Source organism: Culicoides brevitarsis, chromosome 1 (genome assembly GCF_036172545.1).
Source record: "Culicoides brevitarsis isolate CSIRO-B50_1 chromosome 1, AGI_CSIRO_Cbre_v1, whole genome shotgun sequence".
In the NCBI taxonomy this organism is placed as follows: domain Eukaryota; kingdom Metazoa; phylum Arthropoda; class Insecta; order Diptera; family Ceratopogonidae; genus Culicoides; species Culicoides brevitarsis.
Window position 1 is genome coordinate 8621380 of NC_087085.1, and position 12949 is coordinate 8634328.

At 28.7% G+C, this 12949-nt stretch overlaps 1 protein-coding gene across 7 annotated transcripts in view; it reads right to left on the minus strand.

Moving 5' to 3' along the window:
* Positions 1-388: 388 nt before the first annotated feature.
* Positions 389-12949, minus strand: part of LOC134837974 (patronin) — a 39478-nt gene continuing 26917 nt past the window's right edge. The window contains exons 5-21 of one of the 7 annotated variants that reach the window (XM_063853389.1): positions 12366-12509; positions 11680-11880; positions 11479-11541; positions 10832-11365; positions 10066-10229; positions 9147-9272; positions 8766-8861; positions 7004-8170; positions 6025-6172; positions 5666-5961; positions 5368-5604; positions 5109-5298; positions 4335-4409; positions 3710-3811; positions 2900-3094; positions 2249-2531; positions 391-1304 (exon numbers count right to left, since the gene is read on the minus strand). In XM_063853389.1, the coding sequence (XP_063709459.1) occupies positions 1160-1304; positions 2249-2531; positions 2900-3094; positions 3710-3811; positions 4335-4409; positions 5109-5298; positions 5368-5604; positions 5666-5961; positions 6025-6172; positions 7004-8170; positions 8766-8861; positions 9147-9272; positions 10066-10229; positions 10832-11365; positions 11479-11541; positions 11680-11880; positions 12366-12509 (4166 nt within the window). In that variant the 3' untranslated portion in view covers positions 391-1159. Of the gene's footprint in view, positions 1305-2248; positions 2532-2899; positions 3095-3709; positions 3812-4334; positions 4410-4650; positions 4741-5108; positions 5299-5367; positions 5605-5665; positions 5962-6024; positions 6173-7003; positions 8171-8765; positions 8862-9146; positions 9273-10065; positions 10230-10831; positions 11366-11478; positions 11542-11679; positions 11881-12365; positions 12510-12949 lie in introns of all 7 variants that reach the window. The other 6 variants (XM_063853379.1, XM_063853415.1, XM_063853424.1 and 3 more) reach the window with 6 other exon arrangements.

Genomic DNA, 12949 nt, shown 5'->3' on the forward strand with positions numbered 1-12949 from the left:
AATTTTTTTTTTGTTTAGTACTAGTTACACATTTTATTTTATTTTTTTCAAACTATTATAATTTTTTTATTAGTATTTTTTATTTATTTTAAATTTATTCATTATTTTCTTTTATTTATTAAATATTCTTCAATCATATATCATCATCAGTTTTTTTTTTGTTTTTTTTTTAGATAGAAGCTGTCTTTAATATAATTTTTTTTTATTAATTTCTATCATTTCGTCAACACTTTTTTTTCTTTCCCTTGAATTTTTTTTAGGTAATCATCTTTAATGGTTTTAATTTGATTTTTGTGGTAATATTTTCTACAATTTTTGTTAGAATTCTTATTAAAAACGGTCATGTTCGCAATAACTCTTCCTTTATTTTTAAAAAAGATCAATAAAAGACAAAACTTTATTTTTTTAGTGGAGTTGACTTGGCATTTTATCTTTTATTTATTTAAAAAGTGGTTGTTGGTCTCTACAAAAAACTCTTTAAAATTGTAGAAGAACGAGAAAAAAATTTTCAGTCATGGATTGAATTTGATCAAGTCTTTCTCAGAAGAGCTCAAGAACTTTTTTGTTTTTCAGATTAAATTGGTACATTTTTATTTTATTTAATTTAATTAATTAATGGAACTTAACTAAAGATGTTTTTTTTTAAATTTTTTTGTTAATCAACCTGTCGCGGTTTTTGTTAAGATTTTCCTGATTATTAATTCTTAATTCATTAATTGTAAATAATTATAAATAATAATAAAAAAAATGAAACTGGAAAGCGTTTTTTCTATCATCTAATGACTTTTTACATCGGTTTGACGCTAAAATTGATTAGAATAATTTTTAAATATTTATTTTTTCGTGTATTAGCGGGTTTGTTAGTATTTCCCTCCACATTTATTGACATTACAATATTTTTTTTTAATTCGCGGTTAAAATATTTTTTTTAACGATACGTGAGTTTTGTTGTAATGTTGTAAGAATTAATGATAAACATATATATTTTATGAATATAATAAACATAATAATAATAGCAATGATGATTAATTAATTAATTTTACAAATTAAAACGATATTAAAAATTCTCTTGAGTTATTTTCTGATTTTTTTAGTTGTAGCTCTTCTTTCGTACGATTTTTTTTATTAATTAGTGTTTCTTCGAGAGTTGATAATTTTCTTATATAACTAATGCCATGTCTTTTTTACTTGGTAAAGCCACTTTTTTGCCTTGCCACAATGAATTATGAATTGTAAATGCATCAATTGTAACAGTTAAGTGTTTTGTATGGACCTGAGCGAAACATTTGCCACCCGAGTTGTATCTGAAAAAAAAATAAAAATAATTTTAATAAATTTAATTTATTTATTTTTTTTAATGAAATAAAAAAATTAATTTAAATACCTAGATTTTATTGAATCATTATTTATCTTTTTTTTCTTAATTATTAAAACAATAATTTCATTTGAAAAAAAAAATTAAAATAACTTTAATAATTTAATATTTTTTAATATAAAAAATAATAAATTATTTAATAAATTTTAAATATAAAAAATTTTAAATTAAATTTAATATTTAAAAAAAATTATTTTAATTAATTAAATTAATTAATTTTTTAATTCAAAAAATAATTAAATAAAACATATTTAAAAAATTTATTTTAAAAGTAATTTAATTATAATTTATTTTTAATTATTATTATTTAATTAATTCCAAATTTTTAATGTTTTTGTTGCCCCATTTCAAAAGCCGAAAATCCAATGGGGCAAAATAAAAAAAAATTAAAAATTTCATCAAAATTGACCATTTTTTGGTCCTTTTTCTTACTTTTTTATGTAGCTTTCAACAAATTTTTAAATTTTTTTCAATTTTTAAAATTTTTTGTGTTGAAAATCGAAATTTTACATGAATTTTCTTCTCTAAAAATATTTCCTAAAAATTATTTTTCAAAAATTTTTGACGGTTATTTTTATGAAATTTTTTTTGTTAAAATTTTTAACTTAAAATACTTTCAGATCAATTTCAAATCATCGAATCTCAATGTAGATACCATAAAAACATCTAAAATATTCATGAAAGACCAAAATTCGTTAAAATTTTGGCATTTTGTATGAAACAGTATTTCAAAACTTTTTTTTTTTATTTTGTCCCCCCCCATTTTGAAAAAAATGTTTTGGGACAAAAACATCGAAAAAAATTTGGAGCGACCTTAATTTGATAATTTAATTCAAATTAATTTAAAATTAAAAGTAATTTAAAGAAACTTACTTAAAGAACTTATCAAACATCACATCATCTACTTGACTCGGTCCCGTGCCATAAAGCTTGATAATTTGCTCGTTTTCGGGGTAATAACTGTACAGCGCACGGAATTGACATCCGGCATCACGGAACAGCACAAGGAAGTGTTTTGCTTCGGCACGCGCAATTTTCTCCAAGACCTTTTGTTTGGCCTCACGATTCACAGCACCCGGAAAAACGCAGTATTCGACGGCGTTTAAGATTATTCCACGATTTGACTTTGTCGCTGGTTGCTTGTACAAACGTGGACCTGTTTTGAAAAAAATTAAAAAAATTAGTTTTAATTCTTTTGAAAAATAAATCACAAGCAAAGATAAAAATTATCAAAAAAATTATTTTTTTAAAATTTTTTTTTTTTGATAATTTTTATCTCATTTTTCCGTAGAACCGAAAAAAAAACTTAAAATATTGTATTTATAATGCATGTTAGTTGCCGTCTCAATTCAATTTCATGAACTTAAAATTATCGTGCAATGATTTCGTTTTTTTTATCGTGTTAAAAAAATGCATTCGATAAATCTTCAAAACAAAAAAACAAAACTTTTTAACAAATATTTTACACAAAAAAAAATTAATCGCGCGAAGCAGAAACATTTTTTTTATAGACAAAATACAAACCACTGTATTCCAGCATGGAGCTGGCTGCCGATGAGATATCACTGGATCCGTCATCGAAAATTCGTCGTTTTGTCATTAAACCGGGCGGCAAGGAGCCGGGACCCGATGGAGATGGTAAATGACGTGCACCCGGACCCATGCCGGGAGATGGAGCTCTGCGTGGCGGCGTTGCTCTACCTAAGCCTGAATCTGAATCTATACAATGAGGGATGGATATGATGGCGATTGAGTATTGAATTTTTTTTTAACATACAAATTTTAGGTTAGTAAGATGGAAAAAAGTTGAAAATAACGAAAAACAAACGAAAAATGGTGTTAGTTGGTGACGAATTTAATGAATTACGTGAATGTCGCTGGATTCTACGTAAGGCTAAGGACTAACTAAGTTCAGGAAAGTTCTACAGAGAGAAGACTCTAAGTCATGAGGTAAATATTACTTTTTATAATTACACAAAACAACGTGCTTTTCAGATAATTAATACCGAAAACAGCCTAATACCAAAAAATTTTCCTTGTTGTTTTGTTAAATTATCCTTTTTTATGACTTCGTCGATGAGAAAAAGGTAAAAAAATGATTTCCTCTCGAAATCTAATGAATTAATTTCCAAACCTTCACCAAAAATTCAAAATAATAAGAAAATTGTGCCAATAAATAAAAAGTAAAAAAATAAAAAGTGCCAATGAAATTCGAATGTTGTGAAGAAAATTCGAAAAATAAAAAAGTGCTTCCAAAATAATAATTTTTTAAAAAAAGTAAAAGTCCCATAAAGTCGCCCGATGTTAAAAAATATGTTTTTTTGGGGACCTTACCACACAGATTCATAAGCGAATTTGATTTACGACCCCGGAAGTTAGCACCTGCTTTGGCAATTTGTATGCGTGACAGTGTTCGACCTCGTTCAGCAACTGGTTCTGTAATTTTTTACCAATTTAGTTTTTTTTGTTGTTTGAGTAAAAAATGTGGGAAAAAATAAAAAAAAAATATTTTCACCAAGGTTAAGATTTTTTTTGTAACGTTTCCTGTTTCACCTTTTTTTTAAATTATTTTTTTTTAATTAAAAATTAATTTTTTTTATTTAAAATAGAATTTTTCCTGTCACCTTTTTTAATTTATTTTTTTTTTTTTGATGAGAAAAAAGCGATGTTCGACCAAAGAAGAGTTAGAATGTTTTGTGCGTGACTTTTTTTTTTAGTTCAAACTACTCTAAAATTATTTTTTTTTTACATTTTTAGTTCATTTCATGCATTTTGCGGGTTAAAAGCCTTTTGCTATCTTTTAAAAAAAGCTCTTTCACTCAAAAATGTGTCATCATGTTCACTCAAAAAGGTTTTTTATAGAAATTTTGTGAGTTAGGAAGGTGAGTTAACGCAAAAAAATCGTGTGTGATTAAAGAAAACAAGTAAAAAAAGTTATTTTAAAGTGTTCCAAACCAACCTCTTCCAGTTTTATAAGAACCTCGTCGACCCACGGGCGTCGTTGAGCTTGAACTTGGATATTCATCCGGTGATTCTGTTAATTTTTGTTCCAGATTTTTAATTTTTGTGTGAGAAATTGGAAGAAATTTAATTGAATTTAGTAAAATTTTGACATTTTTTGTACCACAAACCAACATTTAGTGAAATTTCAAAGGATTAAGGGAACAAACACGCAACATACAACACACAAAAGCATGCGAAATTAAAGTTAAAATTCTACAAAATGCGCTAAATAATATATTTTACATGCAAAAATAAAACAAACGAAAGTTTACCTCTCATAGCTAATGAGTCCTGAGAACCTCGGTAATAATCACGTCTCATAGTGTTCGAATTTGAATTGGAATTTGAGTGTAATCCAACGCCTAATTTTTATTTTTTTTTTTTACAAATAATAAATAAAAATGAAAGCAACATAAAAACAAAGGAAAAAAACTTGTATGATACACAAAAAAAATTTTTAAATTCGGAAATGTGTTGGAGAGACATTAAAAGGGTGCTTTGGGAGAAAAAAGTGATTTTTACAATTTTTTTTTTTTTTTTTTTGTAAAATTACTTACTTCCAATAGAATTTTGAGTTTCTAAAAATTTCTTTCAACTTTTACAAAATTTAAAAAAAAAATCACTCGAAAAAAAAAAATTAAAAATTTTCAAAAGCGACATTAAGGAATTTCTCTACAACACTTGGAAACAAATTTCGAACAATTTTAAGCAAAAACGCGTCGAAACTTACCCGTTAAATTCGTATTTGATCCGCGTTTTCCTCGACTAGACATGCTCGAAGCTTCACTCAAGTCTACAGACCCGCTTTCGACGTGAATGGTCTTCGGACGAGGACGAACAACCTTTTGCGGTCTCAATTTTGGCATTTGTTGTTGGAGTTTTTGTTGCAGCATTAAGTCAGCCTTGTCAAGTGTTTTGCCCTAAAATGATTTTTTATTATTATTATTATTATTTTTTTTTTTTTTTTGAAAAAAAAATTAATTTTTTACTTCTCGTTCTGCTTCCTCAATAGCTTTTTTCAGTTTATGTTGTTCTAAAATTGCAGCTCGACGTGCAGCTTGTTCAAGTTTTTTACGTTCTTTTTCGTCTTCTTTTTCGCGTTCGCGTTCTCGACGTTGCATAGCTTCGATTTCCTTGCGAGCTTTTGCTTCTTCTTGTTGTTGTCGACGTTGCAATGAGAGGAGCATGATTTTTTCTTTTTTGCGTTCCATTTCGTCAACGGAGTTCTATTAAAAAAATTTAAATTATTTTTTGAAATTTTTTTTAAAATTAAAAAAAAAAACTTACGGGATCCAAACCAGATTCAGGTCCAATGATGATCGCTTTGCTCTCTTTCGGTGCATTATTGTTGTTATTATTTTGCATTTGTTGTTGGTACGAATTGTTGTGAATAATGTTGTTCATTTGCGACGATTGGTTCGTCAGATCTTCCAAATGACGACGATCTGCTGGCACTGGAGGTTGTTGGATGTATTGGGGAACACTTGCGGGCGGAGAGGCTTGATGTGATCCAAAGTTACGACGAGCAATGGGCTCTTCAATTTGTTCTTTTTCGGAGCTGTTGTTGCTGTAGTCGTTGGATGCTAAAATAATTTTTAAAAAATTGAAGATTTATTGAGAAAATATTTTAAAAACGCAATTTTTACCTTGTTTTGACTCAAGTTTTTCTTTGTTATCGAAGTCTTTGTCCTTTTTCGGGGATCTTTTTGTTCGCAATGGAGGCTTTGGTCTCTTCGGTTGTTCATTGTCGAAGGAAATGTAGAAGCCCTTTTCACTTGTATCTTCTTGAGGATTCTGAAAATTAATAAAAATTATGAGTGAAAAAGTTCTTACGCTTTTTTTTAATGAATAAAAATGTAAAAAGCACAAAAGTTTGATAAATTTTGATGAAATTTTCAACTTTTTCTTTATTTTGCATCATTGGATTTGCGACTTTTGAAATGGGGCATGGGGCAAAAACAGAAAAAATTTTGGAGCGGCCTTATAAAATAATTAAAAATGAAATTTTTATCCATTTGGAGCAAGATTTGACGAAAATTGCTTTGACACAGTTTTTGACATAGTTTTTTTTGCTCTTGATTTAGTTTTTCCAAAACAAAAACAAAGAAAAATGTTTTTTTTTCAAATTTTTTGGCAGTTTTAGTTAAAAAATGATTAAAAATGTAGAGCCCTCTGATAAATTTTTATCCATTTGGAGCAAGAAATTTTTTTTTTGACAGTTTTTTTTTTGAAGTTTTTAAAACAAAACTATGTCAAAGGAAATTTTTTTCAGTTTCAATTTTTTGAGTTATAAAATGATTAAAAATGATAAATTAGAGCCCTCTGACAAATTTTTATCCATTTGGAGCAAGATTTGACAAAAATGGCTTTGACACAGTTTTTGACACAGTTTTTGACATAGTTTTTCTCTTGATTTAGTTTTCAAAACAAAACTATGTCAAAGGAAAAAATTTTTTCCAGTTTCAATTTTTTGGCAGTTTTGAGTTATAAAATGATTAAAAATGATAAATTAGAGCCTTTGTGATAAACTTTTATCCATTTGACATTTTTCGAAAAATTAAAAATTATTTTTCAAAGAATTTTTGACAAAATTTTTATGTTTCAATTTATAAAATTAAAAATTACCTGAAAACTATTTGGATTTATGGCGGGTCTCGTAGGCGACGGTATGCGATAAGTACGATTTCCACTGGTAATATTCAATTTCGCCAAATTCAGCTCCAATTTCGTTGAATTAGCAGGCGGAGTGCTTTCCCTTTGTTGTTCTTGATGCACTTGATGTTGATTAAAAGGCGCCGTTCTCGGGCGAATTGCCGGCTTGCTCACAGGAATTTCATCAACTTCGCCGCCATCTTCGTCGGCAATGAAAGAAATGCTCTGCGGAGCCATCATTACGTCATCGGGAGGCGTTTGCATCCTGTTATCGACCCGATTATACTCGTTACTCATCATTTGGGAAATTTGTCGGTGCTGACGATGCTGCGGACTGTTTGCATGCACAGGGAAGAGATTTTGATATGACTGTTCGGGATCGCCATTGCCTCCGTTTTGTTGATGCAACATGAAACCGCCGCTTCCTTTGCCGCTGTCGTTGCTGCTGCTGTTGCTCGGCGTCGATTTCCATGTACGCGAATCGATTTTGTTGTGATTTTGGGACCATGTCGTCATTTCGGGCTGCGATTGTTGTTGTTGCATTTGCTCTTGCTGTTGTCGTTGCATTTGAGCGGATTGAGCCCAGGTGCGACGTTGCGTCGGCTGGGGCGGAGCTTGTTGTTGATCGTGCAAGTAAAAAGTGTTGTTCGACTGTTGCTCGGGTTGTTGCTGCTGCTGCTGATATCCGCTGTAGGGATCTCTGTAATGGTTCGAGTCTTGATGGTACGTCTGATATTGGTTGGAAAACTGATTATTTTGGATTAACTGCGTTTGACTATTTTCGCGGGCGTAAACTGGGTAACTTGGTTGGCTGTTGTTCACATATTGTCCTTGATCGTTCACATATTGGATCGTTTGCATCTGATGATGATCGCGCGACGGAGGACGTGTGTTGTATTGAGGCGATTGCGACAAATGGGGACTCGAACCGAAACTGCTGTTCAGGGGGCGATAACCGCTGTTGCTGATATTCACTTGCGAGCCATATTGTTGCTGACTGAGGATGTTGGCGATCTGTTGTGCATGCATTAATTGTTGCGCTTGTATCGTTTGAGCTTGAATTTGGTTCTGTTGACTCGCCAATCGCTGAATGTCGGATTGGATATCGTGCAAATTGGTGTTCATCATTGCGATACTTTGCTGTAAAGGTAAAAAATAAAAAAAAAATTAATAAAAAATTCGTATTTTCTTTTTAAGTTTTTTGACTTATTTTACGATATTTTACTAATTGAATAATTAATATTTTTAATTAAAAAAAATAAAAATTTAAAAAAAAAATAGAAAAAAAAATTAAAAATGTTTAAAAATATTTTTTAAAATTAAATTTACAAATTAAATATATTTTTAAAATATTTATTTTTAAAAAAATTAGTTTAAAATTTTAATAAAATTTAATTAATTATTTTTTTCAACTATTACTCATTCATTCAATTTAATTATTTAAAAATAATTTTAATTAATTTAATTATTTTTTTAAAATTAAAAAAAAATAATAATTAAAATTTTAATAATTTAAATAAATAAATTTTTAAATAATTTAAAATAAAATAAAATAATAATTTTTATTTATTTTTTTTAAATTAACAATTTAATAATTTCAAAATTATTTTTTTAAATTTTTTTTATCAATTAATTTTTATCTAATAAAATTTTAAAAAAATTAAAATATTGATATTTTGAAAATTTTTGATAAAATAAAATATTTAAAATCCAATAAAATTTTAAAATTTCTTACCGTGTACTGCTCAATATCCATTTGATCCAAATCTGGCGTCCTTTTTGTGTCAATTTGAATATCCCATCTTGCTTCGAGGGGATCTCCGGTAATATCCTAAACAAAAAATCACTCAAATCAATAAAAATTTCGCATAAAATATTTCACATTCATGCAACAGAACATAAAAGAAATGAAGAACAGAACCAAAGGAGATGAATTCTACCCAAAAAATAACTTTTTAATACAATTTTTTGACAAATGACGAAAAAATTACAGGAAATGAAGAAGAAATGATGAAAGCAAAGCTGATATTCAAATAAAAGTATAATTAATGAAATCATTTAATTTTTTGAAATACATGCGATGCCAGCTAAAAAAAGTGACTTTAACGACTTATACCTGCAGACTACAAGGTCTTTCAGGTTTGGAACTGCTGGCATTTGAATCTTCTTCGGTTTTATTACTGCTTAAACTTGAATCTTTGCTTGCACGTGACTCGTCTTGCGATGTACTTTCACCTTTACCCTGTTTTTGTGTGTGTTCGTTTGGAGGAGAAGAGAAAAAAGGAGACGTGTGAATATAAAATTAACCATCACCGTTGAATTGTGTACCATATAAATACATTTTTTATAATTAAATCACCAAAAAGGTCAAAAAATAAGAAAAAATACGAATTTTGTGACCTTTCTTCCAAAAAAAGTTTTAAAAAATGACAAAAATAGACAGAAATGATAGAAAAAAATTTTTTGTATGTACAAAATTTGATGAAATGTTGAATTAATGTTCAAGTACAATGTGATGTTTCATGAAAAAAACGTCGAAAGAGACAGTTCTAAATATTTTTCTAGCTAAAACTAGTTGAATGTAGTGAGAAAATGTGAGTTCTACGTAGTTGATAAAGTTGAAAAATGTCATGAAAGTCGATTTCTACTTTGAAAATTCGTTGAAAAAAGTGATTTTTGTGAAAAATTGGAAAATTTTTTGAAGTGCTCCTGTTCGTGTTGCTTTCAGCTTGCTTACCAGCTGTGTAAGTTCTTCATACAAGTCTGGATCTATGAATTCCAGCTGCTTTTCAAATTAATCGTTTGGAAAGGAAAGGTAAGTTAAAAGTGTTTCAAAGTGTCAAAATTAAAATTCTCGAGTTTTTTAAACAAAAAAATTTCTTGGATCAAAAATTATAAAAAGTTTTAGGTGACATGCTCAAGATGCACACATTTTTTGAATTTAACTACGACTTTTACGGTTTTTTTTTTGTTATTTTTTTTTACGGAAGAGATCGTTATGGAGATAGACAAAACCACCAAAAGTAACCCCTCACCTTATTGATAGCTTGTAAAAAGGCAGCTTTTCCAACCTTTTGTTGATATTTCGAGACGGCAGCTTCCAATTTGCGCTTTTCCGCTTCGATGTGACGACGTTTCTCCTCGAGCTTCAAACGGATCGTCGAGAGTTTTGATGCGTCGACATACGGTTGAACGTCATCTGTTGAAGAAATTTTGATTAAAAAATTTTTTTTAAAATTTATTTCAAATTTTTTAAAAAAAATAATTAATTGATTAAAATCCAAAAAAAAATTAAAATTTAATTTTTTTTATTTATTTAAATTTTATTTATTTAAATTTTATTTAATTTTTTATTTAATTTTTTGATCTTTTATTAATATTTTTATTTTTTTCTTAATTTATGAACTTTTATTAAAAATAATAAATATTAAAATTTAGATTTTTTTTTAAATTTTTATGAAAAATATTTTTTGAAAAAAAAATAATTAAAAGATTGAAAATTAATTAATTATAAAAAAAAAAAAATAAAAATTAATTAATTTTAATTAAAAAAATGAAATAAATGAAGATTTTTAATTAAATAAAATTAATTTTAAAAAAATAATTAATATTAAAAAAATAATTTTTATATATGTAAGTAATTAATTAATTAATTGATTAAAAATTAAAATTTTAATAGTTTTTAATATTTCATGAATTAAAATTTTTTTTTTTCAAATATGTTTCAATGAATTTTTAATTTTTAAAATGGACAAAAAATTAAAATAATTTTTAAGCTTCGTAAAATAAAAAATTTCTTACCAATATCCTCCGAATGTTGATGATGCACCGTTTGCTGTTGCCACGTCGTCGGATTTGCCAATGTTGCGAACGTCGCTTTGCCTGCTGCGGGTTTCTCATAACTATCATTTGCGCCATATACCGCCGCCATTTGCTTCACTCGACTAATTTCGCCGTCAATATTGTCTCTGGAATGTTGTCGCATCGCCGTTACAGCTGGGCTTCGATTCACATTGTCGACACTCGTTTGACGACGCAACGCCGGAGTTTTCTCGTCGTCCTTATCCTGCTTTTCCGAACCGGAATCTGTGTCGTAACCAAGTTGCAACGTGCTTCGAGCATCGGAGAGAGACGATCGCACGGGTTGCAGCTGTTCCAAGGGGAAATTTTGCACGGGCGGCGCACTCGTATTTGAGATTCGACGAACACGATCATCGCCGACGCTTCCGCCGCGATCGAAACGTCCTATGAGGTTGATTTGATCTTGCGAACCACCGAAATTCTCGATAGTCAGTTGAGACTCTTCGCTGAAAGAGTTGCGACGTGAACGACGACCTAAAAAAAATTAAAGAAAAATTAATTTTTGAATTTTTTTTTAAAAAAACACGCATGAAAAAACAAAAAATTTGCAAATCCAATCAAAAAAGTGCATGGGGTGATTTTCTCACCTGCGAAAGTGTTATGTCTTTGATCTCCCCAGTTGCTTGGGCGTCCTGCGGGAATACTATCGCCTAATGCGTCACACGAAAAAAAAGTGTTTTTACAAAAAAAATATAAAAATGCAGTGAAAATGAGCAAAAATCAATTTTCAAACAAAAAATAAAAAAAAAATTGCACACAAATTTTAATTAAAAAAATAATTTTCGTACCTCTTTCATCAGCCTTTGAATCGTTGTTTGATTTTTCCTTTGCCTGTCGGATGCGCGCCGGCATCAAAGGCTCGTTCATGGAAGATAATGTTGGCACTCCTTTGCTGCGATGCACGACAAATCCGTCGTCAACCGATTGATCGGGCGCTTCTCGAGGCGGAGTCGGTCTTTTGAGTTGAGTCCCTGAAGGTGATCGAACGACTGTGAAAAAAAATATTAAAATTTATTAGAAAAAAATTTTAAAAAAATTATTAAAAAATTTAAAAAATAAAAAAAAAATTAAATGACCTGAAAAACTTTTTTAAATTTAATTTTTTTTTTTAAATTTAAAAAAATATTTTTTTTTAATTTAAAAAATATATTTTTTTTTAATTTAAAAAGTTTATTTTTTAAATTAAAAAAATTTTTTTAATTAAAATTTTATTTTTTTTTTTTCGATAAAAGACATTCAAAACATGCAAGGTTAGTGTGTGAAGTGTATTTTATGAGGAAAAAAGTGTATTAGTGTCAAAGGACATAAAGCGTGCAAAAATAAATTTTTATTCGCTGATCAACGAAAAAAAAGCAATTTTCACCCAATTTTTGTACGAAATTATGAAAAAACAAACAAAAAACTTGACAAAACAAAATGAGACAAAACACAAAATTTTTTCAATTTTTCTAGCTATCAAACGAGCAATAAAGACCTTGAAACGGCGGACGATTCGTCGATGTCGGTGAATCCAATCCAGGTCTCAAATCAGGTATTTGCGTTATTTGTTGGATGACAAAAGCGCTACGCTTCGTCACAATTCCATGTTCATTGACGACTTTCGATCCGGATGCAGATTCTTTAAAAATTTTATTGGGGAATGGTCAAAAGAGTACAAGAAGAAGAAATAGAAGGGAAAATATGAAGGACTATGAAAAAAGCCTTAAAATTATCTTATTTTTAAATTTTTTCTAACTAATTCTGAATTTTATTTTTTTTTTATTGGTGGCAAAATTACTAATGAAAAAAAATCTAAATACTAAAAAATTTTTTTTTAAAGTTAAAAATGAAAAAAATAATGATTTATGAACCACGCGAGTGAAACACGTGAAGACATTTAATTGCCAGGGAAAAATATGGGGCAAAGCGATAAATTTTCGTCTTCTTTGTCGATTTTTCGTTCGTTATGCGCCATACATACAAATTTATTCCTAGATATAATAAAATGAATTAAACATCTACTCTACTTTTCGTACACCGTGAAAGTAGTTTGTACGAAAAAAAACTACGAAAGAAAGA